Below are 25,472 nucleotides of genomic sequence, written 5' to 3' on the forward strand. Positions count from 1 at the left end.
CTGCTTTGTTGAGCCTGATTGTTGTCAACCTGATTGTGCAGTGGCATTCTCTAAAACTACATTAGCCAGTGCTACCACTGCAAAGCCATGCTTCCTTCCTGTTTAGAAGATTTGAGAAGTCGTGTTAACTCCGACTGTGAAAACGGTCCTTCTTTACTCAAAAAACATTTGATGAATCACTTCCATTTTCCGACTTTTATAGTCAATGATATGCAAATTATGCAAATTTAGTATGGGATGACATCATGCAGTTGTCGGAAACACGAAACACGTCTTTGATGAATCAGAAACAGTTCTTAAACTGTTCTAAATCCATTTATTTATTTTTGCATATTATATTTTCTAAATCAATTTATAATAACAATTTTTGGATCCGACACTTTGATGAATTTGGCTATTGTAATTAATGTGTCAACATACATAAGAAAGTTTACAAACGAGAGGAGACCATTCGGCCCATCTTGTTCAAGCAGCTTCTTGAAGGATCCCAGGGTGTCGGCTTCAACAACATTACTGGGGAGTTGGTTCCAGACCCTCACAATTCTCTGTGTAAAAAAGTGCCTCCTATTTTCTGTTCTGAATGCCCCTTTATCTAATCTCCATTTGTGACCCCTGGTCCTTGTTTCTTTTTTCAGGTTGAAAAAGTCCCCTGGGTCGACATTGTCAATACCTTTTAGAATTTTGAATGCTTGAATCAGATCACCGCGTAGTCTTCTTTGTTCAAGACTTGAATAGATTCAATTATTTTAGCCTGTCTGCATAAACGTGCCTTTTAAACCCAGGATAATTCTAGTCGCTCTTCTTTGCACTCTTTCTAGAGCAGTAATATCCTTTTTGTAACGAGGTGACCAGAACAGAACACAATATTCTAGGTGAGGTTTTACTAATGCATTGAAAAGTTTTAACATTACTTCCCTTGATTTAAATTCAACACTTCTCACAATATATCCGAGCATCTTGTTGGCCTTTTTTATAGCTTCCCCACATTGTCTAGATGAAGACATTTCTGAGTCAACATAAACTCCTAGGGCTTTTTCATAGATTCGTTCTTCAATTTCAGTATCTCCCATATGATTTTGGAATGCACATTTTTATTGCCTGCGTGCAGTACCTTACACTTTTCTCTATTAAATGTAATTTGCCATGTGTCTGCCCAATTCTGAATGCTGTCTAGATCATTTTGAATGACCTTTGCTGCTGCAACAGTGTTTGCCACTCCTCCTATTTTTGTATCGTCTGCAAATTTAACAAGTTTGCTTACTATACCAGAATCTAAATCATTAATGTAGATTAGGAATAGCAGAGGACATAATACTGATCCCTGTGGTACACCACTGGTTACGTCGCTCCATTTTGAGGTTTCTCCTCTAATCAGTACTTTCTGTTTTCTACATGTTAACCACTCCCTAATGCACTCCCTTGAATCCCTACTGCGTTCAGTTTCAGAATTAATCTTTTATGCAGGACTTTGTCAAAAGCTTTCTGGAAATCTAAATAAACCATGACGTATGCTTTGCAATTATCCATTGTCTGTTGCATCCTCAAAAAAATCAAGCAGGTTAGTTAGACATGATCTCCCTTTCCTAAAACCATGCTGACTATCTCCCAGGATACTGTTACCATATAGGTAATTTTCCATTTTGGATCTTATTATAGTTTCCATAAGTTTACATATAATAGAAGTCAGGCTTATTGGTCTGTAGTTACCTGGTTGGGTTTTGTCACCCTTTTTGTGGATCGGTATTATGTTTGCAATTCTCCAGTCTGTCGGTACAGTCCCTGTGTCAAGAGACTGTTGCATGATCTTGGTTAGTGGTTTGTAAATAACTTCTTTCATTTCTTTGAGTAAGAATATAAGAACATAAGAAAGTTTACAAACGAGAGGAGTCCATTCAGCCCATCTTGCTTGTTTGGTTGAAAAAATACAGTGGTTTGAACTTGCAACATGACGTTCTTGAAGAGCACACGACCTTAGCCCGCTGTGCCACTGCACAGAGCACTATTGGGAGGATCTCATCCGGCCCAGGGGATTTGTTTATTTTAAGAGCTCCTAGTCCCTTTAACACTTCTGCCTCTTATGCTAAAGTTATTTAAAACTGGATAGGAACAGGTCGACATGTGGGGCATGTTGCCCATATCCTCCTTTGCAAAAACTTGTGAAAAGTAATCATTTAATATATTTGCTATTTTTTTTTCTTCGTCTATGATTTTGCCATTTGTATCTCTTAGACATTTAACCTCCTCTTTGAATGTTCTCTTGCTCTATATTGGAAAAACATTATTATTATTATTATTATTGTTTTGTTTAGTAGTATGGATGTAATTAAAAACCTTGTGCAGAAGGTGGCCATCTCCCGAATTACTTAAGTGACTAATTTGTTGCCAATCGGGAGATGGTCACCTGTATATAAACCTGCAGCTCTCCATGTTCGGGGTGAGTGTATGAGAGGAGCGGAGTGAGAGCGAGGAGAGCGAAAACGAAACTAAAAGAAAAATGTAAAGGATCAGTGAAGGCTATTGCCCAGCCTGATCGTGTTGTTTGTGTTCGTGATTTTGTTCTGTTTAGCCTTTTTATTTCGCTCTGTGAGCAAGTGTTTTTTGTTTAAACCTTTTATTTATTTTTGTTATTTAAAAATAAAATGGCGCGCCGCGTCATTTACTTTGATCTGCAGTACTGGTGTGTTTCCTTCCTGCTTCTGACCTGACGTCACCACCCAGCCATCCTGTCACAATGTCATTCAGGGTTGTTTTTACAAAATCAATCTTGTCTGCTTGTTACTTTTTTTGCAGCCTACACAGACCATTTTAAACAACTCTTGTTTCCAGCAAAAGTTTGTTTCACTTATAAAGATTGTTTCAATAGCGACTCGTGTTCCAATGTTACAATGTACTCGTATATCGTCAGAGACTCCGACTTTTGGCTATGTTAATATATTTATATAGTCACTGTGTATTTGTGATATTTAGATAATGATTTTTATTAGTGTGCCCTTCTGCAGTTTTTTTGTTTTTTTTTTAATTTGGAATGCCCAATTATTTTTCTGATTTTTCTCCCCAATTTGAAATGCCAAATTATTTTTATTTCAACCCGGTGAAGAGGGACACACAGTCACCGTTTTCTTCAATTTCCTGATATCCTTTATTGTTTTGTTAGTGGATATTAATTATTAGCATTTTGTGATGAGGCTCCAGACCTGGTGATAATGTGAGATTTTTCAATTTGTGGAACATGTAATTGACCAATCAAAGAGCAGCATCTCTGCCTGCCCTTAAAACTACAGTGAATGCAAGAGAGAACTTGATAGGATGATATAAATGCATTTATCTGAAACACAGCCTTTGAAATACAGCCTGGCTCCTGTATAACATGTCTACACTGGATGCTGGAGACAAGATTTTCAAGAGTAGGATGGGGTTTCAAGGCAAGAGCAACATCTTAGCTCTAAATTGAGTAAAAGAGGGCAACAAATTGAATCTGTAGAAAGCAATTGGCTCATTAGTGTGTGCACTCACTATTGATACAGTCTTTTAGATCATGTCTAACGCAAACCCATTGCTTGATCTTTGTAGATAATAGGAAAATTCAGTAACTGATTTCTGGAATTCCCTTTTGCTCTATTTAGTATGCTCAAACAACTATCCCATATACAAAGGATGAGCGAAAATTGGAAACATCTTTGATACGGAGCACAATTTGCAATCCAAATGACGTCATTGATAGCTGTAGTGCTCTACTTTTTGGTAGTTGACTGTAACAGGCTGAAGGGTGGCAACAAAGTCAAGGTCAGCACCCTAACAGGAAAGCCTTCATCATGATGGTACTATTGCCATTAGAAAATTAATTATAGTTTTCTGTTTTTAAGACAATATTTAAAACCTACATGTACCTTGTAGTTTTGGTGATTCTTTGGGTACCCTTTCTATGAGAAATGTAAACAGTCCTGACAAGTTTAATAAAAAAAAGAAATTCATATTGTCAAGGAATTTAAACGAAACAATGTCTCAGCAGGTTTCTACAGTCTAATATAAGCGCACTAAAGCAGGAAGCTGTTTGAATTTTTTTCGTTGAACTCCAGGTACTCTATATATGTACCATTTATAGCAGGGTACTGTATGTATACTGTATTATTATTTATGGATACAGATGGATTCATATTTTGATTTTAACATTCATATTAGTAAACATTCCAAAGATAAATGTAAAATTAAGGTAGGACTGTATGTGTCAAAATGTGTAGAAAATTAAGAAAACAGTTAATTATCTGTTTGTGCATTTCATTGCTTTACCCTTTTCTGTGATTCCTGCACAGGTCATTGATGGATACCTACCACTTCACTGGTTTTCTGTATCAAAGACTATATCATTTATTTTAATGCCTTGAGGGAAAGTCCCTAGATTATCTATTTTGAAATATGTCATGCCTGTTAACAAATTGTGCATTGAGATCTATTCATAACAAGTTATTAAACTTCATTATAAAATAAATATGGGCCTGTGTACCTTTGTTTACAGATCATCAGTTGCCTAAAAGACATTACCATTAGATACTAGAAGATCACCTTGAAGAAATTGACAAAGTGTTTAAGACTGTGTTGCAACATTATGATTATGTATTATGTAAAAGCATGTGATCGAATATCATTGATGTTGTGGCTATTAAGGTCTGCACAGTGTCTTTCTCTAGCTGTTCTGCTTAATGAGGACACACATGTGTTGGGACGCTAAGCTTCAGAGACGCATCAAGTCAGGGCCTTATCAGATTCCAGATCTGACTTTTTCACTGGAGTAAAGGTGTGTGAGGGTAACCCTAACCATCATGAATGTAAATCACATTGCAGTCTAATTTAGATCAAGGAATTGAGATTTCATTTGAGAAATGTAATAACATTCTGACTGAAAAGGTCTAATGTTGGATGCTCAGCAATCAGTTACAATGACCTACTTGAACAGTTTTGACCAGAATATCTTGTAGTATCAACAAATAAATACAGTAGTCCCTCACTAATACAGACACTGTTATGCTAGACACAACATATGTCCCCCAGTAATATCCAATTTAGTGTGACACTGAATTACATGATCCAAAAAGACACACTAAAAAAAAAACAGCTGTTATACTGACACCAAAGACAGGACAAAAATAAACAGAAGAACAGATACAAGTAGCTACTAAATCGCTAAAATTAAGAACAGGATTATAAGAGGACATATAAACATGATCTAGAGTTTAAACTAGCTGTGAGCGAACAGTTGGAAAAGGGCGAGAAGCTTTCAGAAATACCGATAGACTCCAGTGGTTCGAAACCCAAAATGTGGACTATAGTAATTACAATTGAGTGGCCATTTTGAAAAAAAAAAGTTTTGAAACAAACTTTAAAGGAATAAGTGTAAAAAGTTGTCAGGATGGTAACAATGAAAGGAAAAATTACAGGTACGTTATTTAAACAGTTGTAGCAACACGTGGGAACGTGTAATGCTATATTTTTTGTTGGATCCCCGCTATTTACTCTTTAAGGGCAATGATTTATACATTTACAATAAAATGAGCACTATAAATGTGTGTGGGAGATTTTGTTCTTTAAATCGGACACCTCGTTATTTCAGACAACCTGTTTGTCTCCCGACATGTCCGGTTTAGTGAGGGACTACTGTAACCCAGTTGCGTCTGTTAACTATTAACTGTAGACTAAATAACCACGACTTAATATCATAGACTGTGAAGATTAACCTCCAAGGACTATCACAGTGTAACTATTTTCTACCCCTAATTGATTGTTTTGAAAGTATGAGTTGGTTATTATGTGATTTGTGTATCAGTTGATGTACATCTCACCAGACACTATTGTAAACAACACTGCTGACTCAATTAGTTAATTTCTGGTTTAAGAATGAATAAATAAAATAATGAAAATCTTAGTTTCATGACATGAGCTTGAAAATAAAATGTGTAATCTTTGTTTCTATAATAGGGATAATATGATTTTCCCATACCAAAAGCAACATTTGCATAAAAGATTCCAAACTGGATGATGACGCCAAAAGATAAAACCGAACCCACTTTTTTTGTACAATAAGAAAGCATTGACAGTCTGAGCACTTTGCTGCATGTCGATGGTTCATATTAACATCCCTTAATAATTGTAATATGGTAACATAAATCAAACGTTATGACAACTTTTACCTGATTGATTCTGACTGCCCTGTGTACGGATAACCACGGCTTCATACTTAGTTAGGGTGTTTAGATGCCTAGGGCTGTTTTTCAGGTTTCTAAAACAGTTTGTTGATGAAACGTGCTGGAACTGGTATTGCTAGTAGCAGGTATACACAAAGCCTGTGTACCCTATCCTAAACCTTTTGTTTAAAAAATGTATACTAAGATGTGAAAAGCTGACGCTGGAAGGTTTGAGTTTTAAACAAAAGTTGTTCAGTGTATTGCATCTGTTAAATTACTCTGTGTAAAGACCTAATCCAAAAAAAATGATGTAAACTTTCTAAAACAACCAAATGCAAAAGTACTGAAAGAAAAAAAAATCTGAAACTGGAATACGGCGTAAACTGGATGAAGCTGCAAAACAAACGAAAGGGATACTGTGGACAAATATCTAGAAGCTGCTTTAAATTAGTTCTGTGAACAGGTCAGTTGATTTTGATTAAGCCTTAGGCTTTTGCTGACATAAATCCAGGTGACATTTTAAATTATAAGTGTTTCCTCGTCAAACTATTTTAAAATGCTACCAAACATCTCAGTCACTTTGAAACCAACATGTTGAATAAATAACTGCAATTTTGAAAACCATGAGCTGCAGTTCTACTCAGACCTAATTTCAACTGACTGCAATGAGGGTACCAGGGAAATAATAAATACTAGTTTAATGTCTCTTAATATATTATTTAATCATTTCTACATTGTGTCTAATTGTACAATACATTGGTATAAGATACGCAATAACACTGTATTGAGCTTATTTGTCGCAGTATTTTTTTATTGTTTTAAATACTGGTACTACATGTATGTTCTAATGGTATGTCCCATTCCCTTTGCTGAACAAATGACATTTTTTCTTTTTTCTTTTGGTTTTGAACTTTCATTTCGGTCAAAAACAGCTAAAAGAATTCATAAAAAATGAACCGATCATAACCGACTTGCAACCCTATTCTGTAACCTCAGTGTATGACAATTTGTGCTGTAATGACTTAATTACCAGATACGTTCTTGCCATAGGCCATAGGGTTTTCATAATTGGTTAAATATAATCTCTTTTTTCCCATTAGCTGCTCCGAGTACTGATGATGTGGCGCTATATGTTGGTATCGGCATCGCTGTGATCGTATGCCTGGTTATTTCTGTGATTGTGGCTCTGTTTGTGTACCGCAAAAACCACCATGACTTTGAATCGGACATCATTGACTCTTCTGGTGGCTTCCAATCTGTCAACATCAAGACTGGCAGACAAGGTAAACTAAAATACAGCTTGCTTTAAAAATAACTTGGTCAATGAGAAAAGCAGGGTTATTGTTTATTAGTAATTACAACATTTATGTAATGTCACCCTTTAATCTTTTGATTGATTAATTCTACAAATCTTCCTAAAAGTGGCTGTGTGGCTTTGAAGAGAAGGGACGTGTGGGGCAGATATATTGTTGATTAACGAATCCACAGTTTGTGCTGTAAATCCACAGACAACTGTTGGATTGTCGTGAACAATAGAACAGAAAAGCGAATACCTATTAATTATGTAACAATCATTTAATTATAGAATTGCATATTTCAAACATAACACTAAGTAAATGGCGATAACGACACTCGAAAAAGTTATTTATTTTTATCGTTGTTTATCCCTTATGTAACGCAAATGGAATAGAATTGTTGAATTATTATTATTATTTATTTCTTAGCCAACGCCCTTATCCAGGGAGACTTACAATTGTTACAAGGTATCACGTTATACATTAATTAACATTATACAGATATCACATTATTTTTTTACATATAATTACCCATTTATACAGTTTCTTTTTTTTTTTACTGGAGTAATCTAGGTAAAGTACCTTGCTCAAGGGTATAGCAGCAGTGTTTTTGTTACATATATATATATGTACTAAGTGTTAGCACAGAAAAAAAAGAAATATTTTCTAAACATCCCCATATGACACTGGAATGCAGTTACATTTGGATTAGAATGTCAGGTGGGAACACAGTGTTAATACTCTTTATCAATATAGAATGTTCTCCTTTATAGTAAGTGCCATTTAAACAAGAAATGTAGGTTTTCTTGTTTTCTTAACCCCATTTTGCCTCCAGGAACAGAAACAATTATGTTTATATAAGAATCAAGGTAAAATGAAATAAAATAAATTACAATTGTCCCTGAATACAGCAAGAAAGGTACATAAATAATATCTGAGCTTTATACTTTTAAGACAGCATTAGAATTCATGTCACGTGACATTGTATACTTTTGTATGTAACATTTCATGTTATTATTTAATAATTATTGTTTGTCTGCCCATACATACTGCTTTAATTAATTTCCATCTGTGTGAAAAGGCTTGAGGGCTACCACACAACTGTAACTATAACTTCAATAAATTGAATTGAAGCAATATTGAATATTTCAAGGAAACAAATTACCTAGAATTGAAAAGCAAAAAGTTACACAATTTGTACCATACATGCCATGCAAATCTAATTGGGAACCCAATGACTAAATGACTGCATTTAGTTGCTTCCCTATCCAGCTATAATCAGTACCACATAGCTATTTATAAAAGGAGATTGGATCTAACATTATTGCTGGGGATGCTACTCAAATGCAGCTAATTGCTTCAGCAGTAACGTACAATGTGCCTACCCTTTACATTTTGACTAGATAGTTTTGCTAAAGATAAAATGTATTTCATACAGAGAACTTTATGGTATTTGTTAATTTCTGTTGCAGATCTACTGACTGTCCCTCCAGATCTCACATCAGCAGCCACCATGTACAGAGGCCCTGTCTATGCTCTGCATGATGTCTCTGACAAGATACCAATGACCAGCTCCCCCCTCCTAGACCCCCTGCCCAACCTGAAGATCAAGGTGTACAACTCCTCAGGGATGGTCACTCCACAGGATGACTTGTCTGACTTTGCCTCCAAGCTGTCGCCACAGGTCACCCAGGCCTTGCTGGATAATGAGACCATGAACCTGAGGAACCAGAGCTTTGCCCAGCAGAGGGACCCATCCTGCACCGCATTCGGTTCCTTCAACTCTCTGGGTGGCCACTTAATAGTCCCCAATTCAGGTCAGTGCTGCTACTTCCACAAAAAGCAGAAATGTATTCTTTCAGAAGAATTCATTTTAATAGCACCAGTGGAAATCTCAGCAGGGCCTCAGTTTCAGCAGCATCCCATATCATATAATTTAGGACACAGTGTAATAAATGAAAGCAAGGCACATAAATTAACATTACAGGACTATTTATGTGTTAAATGTGGTTAAAGAATTAAATGTACTGATTCATTAACAAAAAAGAGAAACAGCAAAAAGGGGCTTGCTGAGCCAGATTAGGGCATCAGATAAATTTAATTTGGCATAACCACAGAACATACAATATATATATTTTTTGTTTCGACAAGCATAGAGAGTTATTGGTATAACATCTAACAAATTAAAGAACCAGTTTTAAGGCAGTAATATGTGTGAACGATAAGTTCTGAATTTGATTGTGATAGCCAACTGTCAGTATGAGAGGTGACACAAGTAGACAGAAGTTCGGGTTGAAAATAAAGGCACTTTTATTATTGAAGCAATTATTTTCAGTTAATCACCCTTGTTATGAAAATAATAAACCAAAAGAAAACCTGCCTGTTAAACTCACTTCTTCGCCCCTGTCTAATACCTTGCCCAAGCTGACCTCGTGGCAAGTAACAATTGGTATTGCTTCCACCAATGGTACAATCAGTCCAGGTTTTTATCCAGCGCCTGCTGGCAAAGGGTTAATCCGGCGTTGGATCACTTATAGCACACCAGGTAAGTGCCCCATGTTCTTTGTTTGATACAATCCACAAGGCTGTTGTATGAACGTGTTTGTAGTCCTTTTCCAGGTAAACAGGTACGTATTCCAAGGTTGGTTTCTCCCTCTGAACCAGAACGATTGCAACCCTGTGTGGTCCACACAGAAACAACAGTAAGCAAGGTCTCTGCCGTGCACTGGTACAGTTCTTGGTAGAACAACACTGTCCTTTGTGTAAGTGTGATCCTTCAGCACCCTCTGCTGGGGAACACTGAAATGTGTAGCCTATTGCTTGGTAGGTTTCTGGCTGATTTGAAATAAAACAAACTTTCACAGTCCGTATGGTTTGCTTTTTTCGAACACACACACAGTCCATTTAAACAAACTTTTCCTTAAGTGCACAAAACCAACACGTCTGAGTCTCTAGTTCACAAACCCCAGATGTCTACAGCCATTTCACAGTCACACCGACCGTAAGATAAAATGGTGTTTCTTTTAATTCCGTTGGTGCAACCAGCCTTTATTATCGTAACTCACAGACCAATGGAATTAGGCTGTTGCTTAAACAACAAAAGAACAGACCATAAATAAAAGGCGTTTTATATCCTCTGTGCGTGCACACACTAAACGCTCTGAGATAAACTGTGCTTGTTAAGAGCCCTGTTTGTCATATAATTATCCCCGCTGCTGAAAACAGAATAAACGTTGTACACAGCAGGTAAGTATGCACATCACAAACACAGTCCTGGTATTCTTGTGGCTTTCTAAAAACAGGTGCAACACAGAACGTTATCTTTCTTTCAAAACAACACACAATATTGAATACTGTCAGTATGCGGTTTGGGTTACTCATGATCGGGTCTTTGTATGATGAATACACCAGCTCACTTCAGTCCAAACTGCAGACACGTTGCAGCTCTACCGGCAGACCAACCAAACCTCAACTCTCTTTATATTTGTTTGTGTCCCTCCACACAGGTACCGTTGGTTATGGACTCTGAAGTCTGTTCTGGTTACAATGAATACTGCAGCCCTATCGATCCCTTGTCTCCGTACTTCGGCTTTTGGAAACACCGCTGCTCTTTTCTTTATTGCGCTGTGCTGTGCTTCTATACTCTTTGATCCACCGACAACACCACTCGGTAGCTCAAACTCATTCTTATAAAACAGAGTACTTTCAAGCTGTATTCTCCGCCCTCCTTCTATACACACCTCCCCCCTCCCCTTCACTTGTTCTGTCCACCTTTTAAACCGATCACCTGAATCTACCTCTCAGGATTATGGGGATTGGAGTTTCTTACTCCTCCCGTCTTACAGTGTACGCTGTTTGTCCAACAAACGTCGTTCTCGTTTTGAACCCAGGGGCCAGATATCAGAATCCCCACATTCCTGATATCTTCCCCTAGTGTTCAAAACTGACCGTTTCTTACACATGGTATAAACAATGCCTTTGTTACTGAAATCAATGGGAATGGCAAACGCTATTCGTCTGTGTGGCAGGGTGGCTGAGTGGTGACGTCAGGCCAGCACCAGGAACAAAAACAAAGACGCAAGTACTGCAGTGCAAAAAGAGAAGCGTGGTGCGCCGTTTATTTAAATAATACAACCTTCACGGTTCCTTTTTTTAGGCTTCGTTTTTTCTTTTTATTATTATTATTATTATTATTATTATTATTATTATTTATTTCTTAAATTTACTCTCTCGCTCTCGTTCCTCCTCTGAACACCCACCTTGAGTGCAGAGAGCTGCAGGTTTATATGCAGGTGACCATCTCCCGATTAGCAACAATTAGACTAATTAAACTCGGGAGATGATCACCTTCTGCACAAAGTTTTTAATTGTTCCTGGCAGAGGACGAGCACCAATCTCGCCTCTGCCAGAACACGTTTTAAAAATAAATACAATAACAAAACATACAGCACTTCGCCAACAAATATATACATAAATCATAACAATAATCATAATAATAATAAACCACAAATACAACAAAACAAATACAAAATAATAAATTGCACAGGGTTAGGGTTAGACCCTGTTCTAAAAATAAATAAACAAATCAATGTACAGGGCTCCTCACCCTGTTACATATCCCCCTCCTTGTTTGAAGCACACATGACCCTACGGCCACCTTCCCCCTCAGTCTCATAGTCCCGGAAGAGGGGAAAGCAAGATGTTTCTGGGGGCGGCCATGGTGGAATCCTCCACCCCTCACTTCTTCGTGGCTAGCAGCTCCCTCTTCCGGGGCTTCAGCCACACTATCCCCTGCCGCGAAAGTGCGGCTGGAGGAGCTGGTCTCCTGACCTCTCCCCTCCCCCCCTTCTTGCACTGGCATCCCCATGATGACGGCAGCGGACCCTCGGGAGGCGATGGCGGCAGCAGAGCCAGGACCAGCGGTGGTGCTGGGGTTGGCCCTCTTCTCAGCCGCTGCAGTCCGTCCTGTCGTGAAGGGAGAGGCAGCTCCTGCTCCTCTGCTCCTGGCAAAGGCGGCAGGGGCTCCTCCCCTTCTGGCTATGAAGGCGGCAGGGGCTCCTCCCCTTCTGGCTGTAGCGGGGGAACCAGCATGCATGCTCCCTCTGCTGGTGGCAGTGGTGGAGGCGGAAACAGCAGGTATTCTCCCTCTGCTGATGGAGGTGGGAGCGGCACGCAGTCCTCCCACGGCGGTGGAGGCGGAACTAGCAGGTACTCTCCCTCTGCTGGCAGAGGTGGGAGCGGCACATAGTCCTCCCACAAAGGTGGAGGTGGAGGTGGTGGTGGCAAGTCGTCCTCCCACGATGGTGGAGGCAGAACGAGCAGGTACTCTCCCTCTGCTGGTGGGACTGGGAGTGACAAGCAGTCCTCCCATGGTGGTGGAGGTGGAACCAGCAGGTATTCTCCCTCTGCTGGTGGGTACCTGGGCTATGGACGTTCGGCCTTCCCCCTCGGGTTGTGGACGCACCGACTCTCCCCTCTTGGGCTGTGGACGCACCGACTCCCCCCTCTTGGGCTGTGGACACACCGACTCCCCCCTCTTGGGCTGTGGACGCACCGACTCCCCCCTCTTGGGCTGTGGACGCACCGACTCCCCCCTCTTGGGCTGTGGACGCACCGACTCCCCCCTCTTGGGCTGTGGACGCACCGACTCCCCCCTCTTGGGCTGTGGACGCACCGACTCCCCCCTCTTGGGATGTGGACGCACCGACTCCCCCCTCTTGGGCTGTGGACAGTAAGCACAGTAAGCCAAGTACATAGCTGTAATGGTAAATGCAGTTCAGCTGTCTTGTGTTTTCAGGTATGTGACTGACAGTGGCCCGAATGAACGGTTGTTCTGTGAAAATGTGTTTAGAGTATTACATTGATTTAGAGTATAACTATGCAGGACAGCCGATTAATCAACTAATGCCCATAGATTAACAGATCACAGAGGTACTGACCAATATAAGGTAATGTCCATAATAGAACATAAGAAAGTTTACAAACAAGAGGATATACATACAACAGGAGTGTTGACATGTAAAGAGTCCGATGTTACAATTAAGCAGATGTAACACGCTGTGAAGAATACTTCAATAAATAACAACACATTTAATTCAACTCAAGAACTGAATGTTTTATTGAATTAGATCAATTTTCACATAAAGCAAACATGTGATTTACCACAGTCTTGCTGCTTTGTTGAGCCTGATTGTTGTCAACCTGATTGTGCAGCGGCATTCTCTAAAACTACGTTAGCCAGTGCTATCACTGCAAAGCCATGCTTCCTTCCTGTTTAGAAGATTTGAGAAGTCATGTTAACTCCGACTGTGAAAACGGTCCTTCTTTACTCAAAAAACATTTGATGAATCACTTCCATTTTCTGACTTTTATAGTCAATGATATGCAAATTAGAAAACGAGAAGCTTTGCCGAACTTTCAGATTTGGAAAAACAGTCGCTTTTTAGTATGGGATGACATCATGCAGTTGTCAGAAACAGTTCTTAAACTGTTCTAAATCCATTTATTCATTTATTTATTTACTTATTTTGCATATTATATTTTCTAAATCCATTTATTATAACAATTTTTGGAAATGACACTTTGATGAATTGGGCCATTGTAATTAATATGTCAACATACATAAGAAAGATTACAAACGAGAGGAGGCCATTTGGCCCATCTTGCTCGTTTGGTTGTTAGTAGCTTATTGATCCCAGAATCTCATCAAGCAGCTTCTTGAAGGATCCCAGGGTGTCAGCTTCAACAACATTACTGGGGAGTTGGTTCCAGACCCTCACAATTCTCTGTGTAAAAAAGTGCCTCCTATTTTCTGTTCTGAATGCCCCTTTATCTAATCTCCATATGTGACCCCTGGTCCTTGTTTCTTTTTTCAGGTCAAAGAAGTCCCCTGGGTCGACACTGTCAATACCTTTTAGAATTTTGAATGCTTGAATCAGATCACAGTGTAGTCTTCTTTGTTCAAGACTGAACAGATTCAATTCTTTTAGCCTGTCTGCATACGACATGCCTTTTAAACCCAGGATAATTCTGGTTGCTCTTCTTTGCGCTCTTTCTAGAGCAGCAATATCCTTTTTCTAACGAGGTGACCAGAACTGAACACAATATTCTAGATGAGGTCTTACCAAATCATTGTAAAGTTTTAACATTACTTCCCTTGATTTAAATTCAACACTTCACAATATATCCAAGCATCTTGTTGGCCCTTTTTATAGCTTCCCCACATTGACTAGATGAAGACATTTCCGAGTCAACATAAACTCCTAGGTCTTTTTCATAGTTCCCTTCTTCAATTTCACTATCTCCCATATGATATTTATAATGCACATTTTTATTGCCCGCATGCAATACTTTACACTTTTCTATATTAAATGTCATTTGCCATGTGTCTGCCCAATTTTGAAAGCTGTCTAGATCATTTTGAATGACCTTTGCTGCTTCAACAGTGTCTGCCACTCCTCCTATTTTTGTGTCGTCTGCAAATTTAACGAGTTTGCTTACTATATCAGAGTCTAAATCATTAATGTAGATTAGGAATAGCAGAGGACCTAATACTGATCCCTGTGGTACACCACTGGTTACCTCACTCCATTTCGAGGTTTCTCCTCTAATCAGTACTTTCTGTTTTCTACCTGTTAACCATTCCCTAATCCATGTGCATGCATTTCCTTGAATCCCTACTGCGTTCAGTTTGAGAATTAATCTTTTATGTGGGACTTTGTCAAAAGCTTTCTGGAAATCTAAATAAACCATGTCGTATGCTTTGCAATGATCCATTTTCAATGTTGCATCCTCAAAGAAGTCAAGTTGGTTAGTTAGACATGATCTCCCTTTCCTAAAACCATGCTGGCTGTCTCCCAGGATATTGTTACCATATAGGTAATTTTCCATTTTGGATCTTATTATAGTTTCCATAAGTTTACATATAATAGAAGTCAGGCTTATTGGTCTGTAGTTACCTGGTTCGGTTTTGTGTCCCTTTTTGTGGATCGGTATTACGTTTGCTATTTTCCAGTCTGTTGGTACAACCCCTGTGTCAAGAGACTGTTGCATGATCTTGGTTAGCGGTTTGTAAATAACTTCTTTCATTTCTTTGAGTACTATTGGGAGGATCTCATCTGGCCCAGGGGATTTGTTTATTTTAAGAGCTCCTAGTCCCTTTAACACTTCTGCCTCTGTTATGCTAAAGTTATTTAAAATTGGATAGGAACAGGTCGACATGTGGGGCATGTTGTCCGTGTCCTCCTTTGTAAAAACCTGTGAAAAGTAATCATTTAATATATTTGCTATTTTTTTTTCTTCATCTATGATTTTGCCATTTGTGTCTCTTAGACATTTAACCTCCTCTTTGAATGTTCTCTTGCTGTTATAATATTGGAAAAACATTTTGGAATTGGTTTTAGCCCCCTTAGCAATATTGATTTCTATCTCTCTCTTGGCCTTTCTAACTCCCTTTTTGACTTGTGTTTGCAGTTCCAAGTACTCTTTCTGTGTGCTTTGTTTTTGGTCCCTTTTAAACGCTCTGTAAAGTGCCTTTTTTCGCGGAATATTTTTTTTAATTGATCTTTTAAACCATTTTGGCCATTTTGTTTTAGATTTAGATTTGTCTACTTTTGGGGTGTAATTGTTTTGCGCCTCTAGTACTACATTTTTAAAAAACAGCCACCCTTTTTCTGTGGATGTTTTCTCTATTTTACTCCAATCTACTTCTGTTAGTCTCTGTTTCATACCTTTGTAGTTTGCTTTTCTAAAATTGTAAACCTTAGCTTTAGTCATTACTTTTGGGGTTTTAAAAAATATTTCAAATGAGACCATGTTATGGTCTGAGTTTGCCAATGGCTTTCTGACCTCTGTTTTAGTTATTCTGTCTTCATTTTTTGAAAAGACTAAATCAAGGCATGCCTCCCCTCTAGTCGGTGCCTTGACAAATTGCGTTAGGAAGCAGTCATTTGTCATTTCCACCATTTCACTTTCATCCGTCGTGCCCCCCATTGGGTTTTCCCATTTTATACAGGGGAAGTTGAAATCCCCCATTAGTATGGCTTCTCCTTTTCTACACGCATTTCGAATGTCATTGTACAACAGATTATTTTGCTTAGCGTCTGAATTTGGCGGTCTATAGCATGCTCCTATTATTATGCCCTTTGAATTTGTGTCCATTATTCTGACCCATATTTATTCTGCATTGTTTTCTTTGTCCTGATTTAACACCTGGGCTTCAAGACTATTTCTTATGTATAGCGCTACCCCTCTGCCTCTTCTGTCCTGCCTGTCTTTCCTATACAGTGTGTACCCACTAATATTATATTCATCTCCATCACTCTCAGACAACCAAGTTTCTGTAACACCTATCACATCGTAGTTACTTGTTAGTGCAGTAGCTTCAAGTTCTAACATTTTGTTTCTGAGACTTCTAGCATTAAGATAAATACATTTAATAGTGGTCTTACCTGAGTTGTTGTCCTTGTTTTGATGTAGTCTCCCTTCTGTTTTTTTGTTTTCTCCCCCCTTCCTTTCTAGTTTAAATGCTTCTGTACCGCCTGAAGGATCCTTTCTCCGAGTAGATTGGTTCCCTTTCTGTTTAAGTGCAGTCCGTCCCACCTGTATAGATAGTCCTTGTTGTAGAAAGTGCTCCAATGTTCAAGAAAGGTGAAGCCTTCCTGTGCACCACGATTTCAGCCATGCATTTTGATTTTGTATTTCCAGCTGTCCATATGGTCCTTTGCAAGGCACCAGCAGTATCATAGAAAATACCACAGTTTTGGTCTTGTCTTTTAATTTCCTTCCTAGCTCTCTGAATTTGTTTTGCAGGGATCTTGGCCTGTCTCTTCCAATGTTGTTTGTACCAATGTGGACGACTACTACCGGGTCATCTCCTGTTCGTTCTAGGAGCCTGTCCACATTCTCAGTGATGTGCTTGACTGAGGCTCCTGGAAGGCAGCACACTGTTGTAGTAAGGGGGTCCAAACTGCGAACTGAACTTGCTGTGTTTCTCAGTATGGAGTCCCCAACAATCATGACCTCCCTTCTTTTTGCTGCCTGGTCAGGACTGTTTATAGGGTCCTGGGTGTTGTTTCTTTCATTCTCTTGATGTTGGTTTTGGTCATCTAAATGTTGAAGTGGCTCAAATGTGTTGGCTGTCTAGATTTCTGGTGGTTGTGTTTGACAAAGTTTCTTTTTTTCCCTGCTTCTGCCTATCTGAACCCAGCTGTTTCGACTCTCTTCCATCTCCCTGGTGGCTTTCAGTCTGCTAGGGGTGCAGACTTCCATGAATTGTGGGTGTGTCAGCTCCTCAAGCTCCTGTTGCTGTCTCATTTCCTCCATCTCCTTTTCTAGCAGGCTTAATCGCTGAAGCAAGTCATGGATGGTGCAGCACTTTACATAAACTTGGTTGAGCTCTGTTGGGTTTTCTCGGATTTCCCACATCATGCAGTTGTCACAGATTACTGGCTTTTTTTTTTTTTTTTTTTAGTTTAGTGTAGCTTCTGCAGCTGTCAACCTGCTTTCAACCTGCTTCTAACTGCGTTGTACTTGTCCACGACTGTACTTCTCCCACGATGTCGCTTCCACACGCTGTCGCTGGGAAGTCTGCCTGCCTTTTGTTTGTTTGTGTTTGTGCTGCGTGCTCCGCTCCTCCCCTGTGTCCCAGAATGCCGCGGGATTTGAATCAGCTGCTCCGAGTTTCAGCTTATCAGAAAAATACACGCAGCTGCAAGGCTTTAAGCTGCAATGTATACATTCTGGGACCGAGGTTACCATTCAGTACCGAGTGCACGGTTACGGTACCGACTGCCCAGAGTACCGGTACCAAGTTGCACTGTTGTGCTGATATTGTCTACTATGATACTCTCTATTGTACGCACTGATGCTGTATACTGTGTGTTCTAAGAATGTATACTGTGCATACTGACACTGTCTGTTGTGCTAACTGACACTGTCTATTAAGTGCACTGACACGGTCTGCTGTGTGCAACGACACTGTCTATATTGTACACTGACACTATCTATTGTATGCACTTTCACTGTATTTTGAGTGCATTGACACTGTCTGTATTATGCAGGGACACTCATTTTTGTGTGCGCTGATACTATATGTTGTGCGCACTGACACTGTCACTGTTTATTGCGCACTGACACCGTCTATTGTGTACAATAACACTGTACACTGTGTGTACTGACACTGTCTGTCGTGTGCACTGATACTGCCTAATGTGTGTTTTGACATTATCGACTGTGTGCACTACTGTTTGCACTGACACTGCTTACTGTTACTACTGTGTGCACTACTATATAGAACAGAGTCTTTCTGCCATGCCTGGGTTTCATGCATGTGTTTCTTGCAAGGCCAAGTTGCCTCCAGAAGACAGACATGTTAAGTGCATTGTCAGTCTGGGTCCTGATCACGCTCAGGAGGCTCTGACTGATCACACTTCGTGTGACTTTTGTGCCCCCTTCACCAAGTGTACGCTGGACTGTCGACTGGCCCATCATTCCAGGGAACGATCCTACACGCCCACTGAGCGCTCGGCATCGCCATGCTCGGTCAGTGGGACTGGACCCTCCTCCCGTGGCTCTGTGTCAAGGGAGGATATGCATCACAGTTGAAGGAGTCCAGTCAAGAAGCCATGCTCCTCGCCTTCCTCCTCATCTTCCTCCCTCAGTTCTCCCCCGCCTTCTCCCCCTCCAAAACGGAGGAAGAAGAAAGCTTGCCATTCATGTTCGGCAGATAGGAAGCAGATAGATAAGATCTGGGAGGTCCTGTCACACCAGCAGGCTATTCTTCCTGAACTGCTGCAAGAGCGCTCAGCAGCACCGGTACCACCGCTATCTTCCTCATTCGTCCCATCTGCCCCTGTGCAGGCAAGGGCATGTGATCTAGGGGGTGATGCGCTATCTATTGTCACCTCTGAGGAGGCTCATGAACAGGATATAGCCTTCTCATCCGATGATGCGGACTCTAACAGCGCCCCGGTGACACAGATTTCCTTATCGGAAGAGCATATGCCCCTGATACAGCGGGCTAATGCAGTGTTGCAGCCTACAGCACAGTGGCACCCTAAGCCCCAGTTTCACCAGAAACTGGCACAGCACTTCTTGTGGACCCACCCAGAAACAGCAACAGACGCAGGCTGCACCTCAGGCGAACCAGCACAGACCCCTGGGTGCTCACTACTGTTCAAACTGGTTACTCGCTCCAGTTCCAACATGGTCCTCCTCCCTTCCGGGGCATGACAATAACAATTGTCACGGACCCACAAGCTGCCGCTCAGGTGGCTCAGGAGGTAGCAGCTCTCCTGTGAAAGTGGGCCATTTGTATAGTAAACCCCTCCAACAAGAACAGGGGGCTCTATTCCAGGTATTTTCTGGTGCTAAAAAGCAGCCTCACACCAATCCTTGATCTCAGACAGGTAAACCTGTATCTTAGTAGGAGACGGTGCAAGATGCTGACTTCGCGATGGCTGTTGTAGCTCATCAGGCCAGGCGTCTGGTTCACCATGGTGAACCTAAGAGATGCCTACTTTCACATCCCCATAAAACCAGCGTACAGGAAGTAGCTGAGGTTAACCATCTTATAACAATTCTGTGTTCTGCCATTCGGCCTTTCTCTAGCTACATGCGTACTTGCAAAGGCTATACTGGACCCGTTGAGACTCAGAGGCATCAGGGTTCTCAAATACCTGGATGACTGGCTTATTTGCGCAGAGTCTCCAGCACAGGCACACAAACACACAGAGCTTGTTACCTGCCACCTACATCGGTTGGGCCTGAAGGTAAACTAGTTAGTGCCCACCCAGATAGTTACCTATCTAGGGGTGCACCTGGACTCAGGGCTCATGTTGGCCACCCTGTCAGACGACAGAGTGGGGAGAATAACTGCCTGCCTAGAGCTGTTTCAGCTCAGCAGAGCACTGCCAGTAGTAGCTTTTGGGCCTGATGGCAGTAGCATCCAACAACCTTCCACTGGGTCTCCTGCATATGCGCCCCCTGTAGGCTTGGTTCAACCACACAGCTTTTCAGCCTGTGTTGAATTGCACTGTCTTGGTGGAGACAGCTGGCCCATCTACACCTAGGTGTGGCACTGGGCAGCATCACCAAGAGGGAGGTTGTCACCACAGACGCATCCAACTCGGGTTGGGGTGGTGTTTGGAATGGATGAGCAATGCAAGGGGTGTGGCAGTCCCCATGGAAGGGTTGCCACATAAATGTTTTAGAACCTCAGGCAGTGTACCTGTCTGTGACGGGGCACTGCCCCGTCTTTATGATAAATGTTGGGACTGGCAGGGAGGGGGTTAAAATTCCTCCCTGCCAGAAAAACATGTGAGAATGTGGCTGGAGCCCTAATTGACTAATCAGTAATTATTGAATAATTGGGCTCCAGCCACAGGGGATAAAAGCCAGGGGAGAGGCCCTGGCTAGGGGAGAGAGTAGGAGAAAGAGAGTTCCAGAAGCAAGAGTGTGTTTGTATGTGGTGTTTTTCTGTTCCAGTGAAGGCAAGGCCCAGCCTGGAAACTTTATTTTGTAAGTTTTTGTTTTGTGTTTGTATTTTGTGTTTGAAATCTTTTTGTTTGGCCCTTGTGCCTATTTATTTGATTATTTTTGTTTATTAAAAACTTTATTTTTGAACTTTAAAACTGTCTCTGAGTCTCAAACCTCGGTCCATCCTGTCACATTTGGTGTCAGAAACGGGAGAGCGCCACCTGGAGGCTCAGAGCAGTAATTTTTTTTTTCTTTCTTGAATTTTGGGAGTTATTTTTTTTTTTTTGATAAATGGGGAAGAAGAGCAGACAGCGGCAAAGGCAGGAGAAGCAGCAGCCGAAGAAATGTAGGCTGCTGCAACAACAGCCACCCCAGCTGGAGGACCCAGCCAGTCTTTTCCCCTGGTGCTCCTGGTGCGGGAAGGAGGATCATCAGTGGAGGTCCTGTCCAGATGGGCTACCAGCTGACTGGTGTGGGTACTGTGAGGTGGATGGCCACAACTGGGCAGGATGCCCCCACAATCGGGACCAGGAGCAGCTGCAAACCCCGTCCTCGGCAGCCACCCCACCACTTCCTACATCACCGCCTTCACCACCATCCCAGGAAATATGGGACTGGTTGATGCACCCTGAGGCAGACCTCTCCCACGACCTCCCCATAGTTGTCAACACGCTGTGGCGTCGAGATGGGGGGAGGTGGGAAAAGTGGGAGGAACAGCATCACCCGGCGTCCTTCGCAGAGCTGGCCCTGATGGTCATTAATTACCTGGCGGTAGATATGGGAGACGCCCCAATCATTCCAATAAAGAAGGTGGAGCTGTCGTCCTGAGAGCCAGAGAGGGGTGAGCCATCGTCCCGAGAGCCAGAGAGGGGTGAGCCATCGTCCCGAGAGCCAGAGAGGGGTGAGCCATCGTCCCGAGAGCCAGAGAGGGGTGAGCCATCGTCCCGAGAGCCAGAGAGGGGTGAGCCGCTGTCCCGAGAGCCAGAGAGGGGTGAGCCATCGTCCCGAGAGCCAGAGAGGGGTGAGCCGCTGTCCCGAGAGCCAGAAGGGGAGGAGCCGCTGTCCCGAGAGCCAGAAGGGGAGGAGCCGCTGTCCCGAGAGCCAAAAGGGGAGGAGCCTCTGTCCCGAGAGCCAGAAGGGGAGGAGTCGCTGTCCCGAGAGTCAGAGAGGGGTGAGTCGCTGTCCCGAGAGCCAGAAGGGGAGGAGCCGCTGTCCCGAGAGCCAGAAGGGGAGGAGCCGCTGTCCCGAGAGCCAGAAGGGAAGGAGCCGGCGTCCCGAGAGCCAGAAGGGATGGAGCCGCCGTCCCGAGAGCCAGAAGGGGAGGAGCTGCCGTCCCGAGAGCCAGGAGGGGAGGAGCTGCCGTCCCGAGAGCCAGAGAGGGGTGAGCCGCCGTCCCGAGAGCCAGAAGGGGAGGAGCCGCCGTCCCGAGAGCCAGAAGGGGAGGAGCTGCCGTCCCGAGAGCCAGAATGGGAGCCGCTGCCGTCGCCCAGAGAGGGGGAGCCCGAATGTCCACAGCCCGAGAGGGAGGAGCCCGAATGTCCACAGCCTGAGAGGGAGGAGCCCGAACGTCCACAGCCCGAGAGGGAGGAGCCCGAACGTCCACAGCCCGAGAGGGAGGAGCCCGAACGTCCACAGCCCGAGGGGGAGGAGCCCGAGCGGGAGGAGTCGGTGCGTCCACGGCCCGAGAGGGAGGAGTCGGTGCGTCCACGTCCCGAGAGGGAGGAGTCGGTGCGTCCACGGCCCGAGCGGGAGGAGTCGGTGCGTCCATGGCCCGAGAAGGGGAAGCCCACAGGCCTAGGGCTGAAGGGACCTGTAGAGGGAGACGAGTTGCTGTTCCCGCCTCCGCCAGCAGAGGGAGACGAGCTGCTGTTCCCGCCTCCGCCAGCAGAGGGAGACGAGCTGCTGTTCCCGCCTCCGCCAGCAGAGGGAGATGAGTTGCCGTTCCCGCCTCCGCCAGCAGAGGGAGACGAGTTGCCGTTCTCGCCTCCGCCAGCAGAGGGAGACGAGCCGCCGTTCCCGCCTCCGCCAGCAGAGGGAGACGAGCCGCCGTTCCCGCCTCCGCCACCAGAGGGAGCCGGGCCGCCGTTCCCGCCTCCGCCACCAGAGGGAGCCGGGCCGCCGTTCCCGCCTCCGCCACCAGAGGGAGCCGGGCCGCCGTTCCCGCCTCCGCCACCAGAGGGAGCCGGGCCGCCGTTCCCGCCTCCGCCACCAGAGGGAGCCGGGCCGCCGTTCCCGCCTCCGCCACCAGAGGGAGCCGGGCTGCCGTTCCCGCCTCCGCCACCAGAGGGAGCCGGGCCGCCGTTCCCGCCTCCGCCACCAGAGGGAGCCGGGCCGCCGTTCCCGCCTCCGCCAGCAGAGGGAGCCGGGCCGCCGTTCCCGCCTCCGCCAGCAGAGGGAGCCGGGCCTCCGTTCCCGTCTCCGCCAGCAGAGGGAGCCGGGCCGCCGTTCCCGTCTCCGCCACCCGAGGGTCCGCTGCTGCTGCCGTCGCCTCCCGAGGGTCCGCTGCTGCTGCCGTCGCCTCCCGAGGGTCCGCTGCTGCTGCCGTCGCCTCCCGAGGGTCCGCTGCTGCTGCCATCGCCTGGGGTTGCCAGGGATCCTGCTTCGCCTGGGGTCGCTACACTATGGCCGGAGCCCCACGGAGGGGAGTTGCTGGCCATGAAGAGGGGGAGGGAGGTCAGGAGACCAGCTCCCCCAGCGGCACTTTCGCGGCAAGGTAGTGTGTGGCCGGAGCCCCGGAAGAGGGAGCTGCTGGCCACGAAGAATTGGGTGGTGCCGGACGTCCCACCATGGCCACCCCCATGGACACTGTGCTTCCCCCTCTTTCGGGACTGAGACTGAGGGGGGAGGTGGCCATTTAGGCCATGTTGTGCTTGGCACAAGGGGGGGGATATGTGACGGGGCACTGCCCCGTCTTTATGATAAATGTTGGGACTGGCAGGGAGGGGGTTAAAATTCCTCCCTGCCAGAAAAACATGTGAGAATGTGGTGGACTGTCGACTGGCCCATCATTCCAGGGAACGATCCTACACGCCCACTGAGCGCTCGGCATCGCCATGCTCGGTCAGTGGGACTGGACCCTCCTCCCGTGGCTCTGTGTCAAGGGAGGATATGCATCACAGTTGAAGGAGTCCAGTCAAGAAGCCATGCTCCTCGCCTTCCTCCTCATCTTCCTCCCTCAGTTCTCCCCCGCCTTCTCCCCCTCCAAAACGGAGGAAGAAGAAAGCTTGCCATTCATGTTCGGCAGATAGGAAGCAGATAGATAAGATCTGGGAGGTCCTGTCACACCAGCAGGCTATTCTTCCTGAACTGCTGCAAGAGCGCTCAGCAGCACCGGTACCACCGCTATCTTCCTCATTCGTCCCATCTGCCCCTGTGCAGGCAAGGGCATGTGATCTAGGGGGTGATGCGCTATCTATTGTCACCTCTGAGGAGGCTCATGAACAGGATATAGCCTTCTCATCCGATGATGCGGACTCTAACAGCGCCCCGGTGACACAGATTTCCTTATCGGAAGAGCATATGCCCCTGATACAGCGGGCTAATGCAGTGTTGCAGCCTACAGCACAGTGGCACCCTAAGCCCCAGTTTCACCAGAAACTGGCACAGCACTTCTTGTGGACCCACCCAGAAACAGCAACAGACGCAGGCTGCACCTCAGGCGAACCAGCACAGACCCCTGGGTGCTCACTACTGTTCAAACTGGTTACTCGCTCCAGTTCCAACATGGTCCTCCTCCCTTCCGGGGCATGACAATAACAATTGTCACGGACCCACAAGCTGCCGCTCAGGTGGCTCAGGAGGTAGCAGCTCTCCTGTGAAAGTGGGCCATTTGTATAGTAAACCCCTCCAACAAGAACAGGGGGCTCTATTCCAGGTATTTTCTGGTGCTAAAAAGCAGCCTCACACCAATCCTTGATCTCAGACAGGTAAACCTGTATCTTAGTAGGAGACGGTGCAAGATGCTGACTTCGCGATGGCTGTTGTAGCTCATCAGGCCAGGCGTCTGGTTCACCATGGTGAACCTAAGAGATGCCTACTTTCACATCCCCATAAAACCAGCGTACAGGAAGTAGCTGAGGTTAACCATCTTATAACAATTCTGTGTTCTGCCATTCGGCCTTTCTCTAGCTACATGCGTACTTGCAAAGGCTATACTGGACCCGTTGAGACTCAGAGGCATCAGGGTTCTCAAATACCTGGATGACTGGCTTATTTGCGCAGAGTCTCCAGCACAGGCACACAAACACACAGAGCTTGTTACCTGCCACCTACATCGGTTGGGCCTGAAGGTAAACTAGTTAGTGCCCACCCAGATAGTTACCTATCTAGGGGTGCACCTGGACTCAGGGCTCATGTTGGCCACCCTGTCAGACGACAGAGTGGGGAGAATAACTGCCTGCCTAGAGCTGTTTCAGCTCAGCAGAGCACTGCCAGTAGTAGCTTTTGGGCCTGATGGCAGTAGCATCCAACAACCTTCCACTGGGTCTCCTGCATATGCGCCCCCTGTAGGCTTGGTTCAACCACA

The 25,472-nt window shown here is 44.3% G+C and overlaps 1 protein-coding gene across 2 annotated transcripts in view; it reads left to right on the forward strand.

Annotated features, from left to right (window-relative positions):
- LOC117408401 (netrin receptor UNC5C-like) overlaps positions 1–25,472 on the forward strand; it is a 379,281-nt gene that overhangs the window by 306,040 nt on the left and 47,769 nt on the right. For both annotated transcript variants that reach the window (XM_034013361.3, XM_034013362.3), the window contains 2 exons: positions 7,277–7,459; positions 8,944–9,288. In XM_034013361.3, coding sequence (XP_033869252.3) covers positions 7,277–7,459; positions 8,944–9,288 — 528 coding nt within the window. The remainder of the gene's footprint in view (positions 1–7,276; positions 7,460–8,943; positions 9,289–25,472) is intronic.

The sequence above is a fragment of the Acipenser ruthenus genome, chromosome 2 (genome assembly GCF_902713425.1).
Source record: "Acipenser ruthenus chromosome 2, fAciRut3.2 maternal haplotype, whole genome shotgun sequence".
NCBI lineage: Eukaryota > Metazoa > Chordata > Actinopteri > Acipenseriformes > Acipenseridae > Acipenser > Acipenser ruthenus.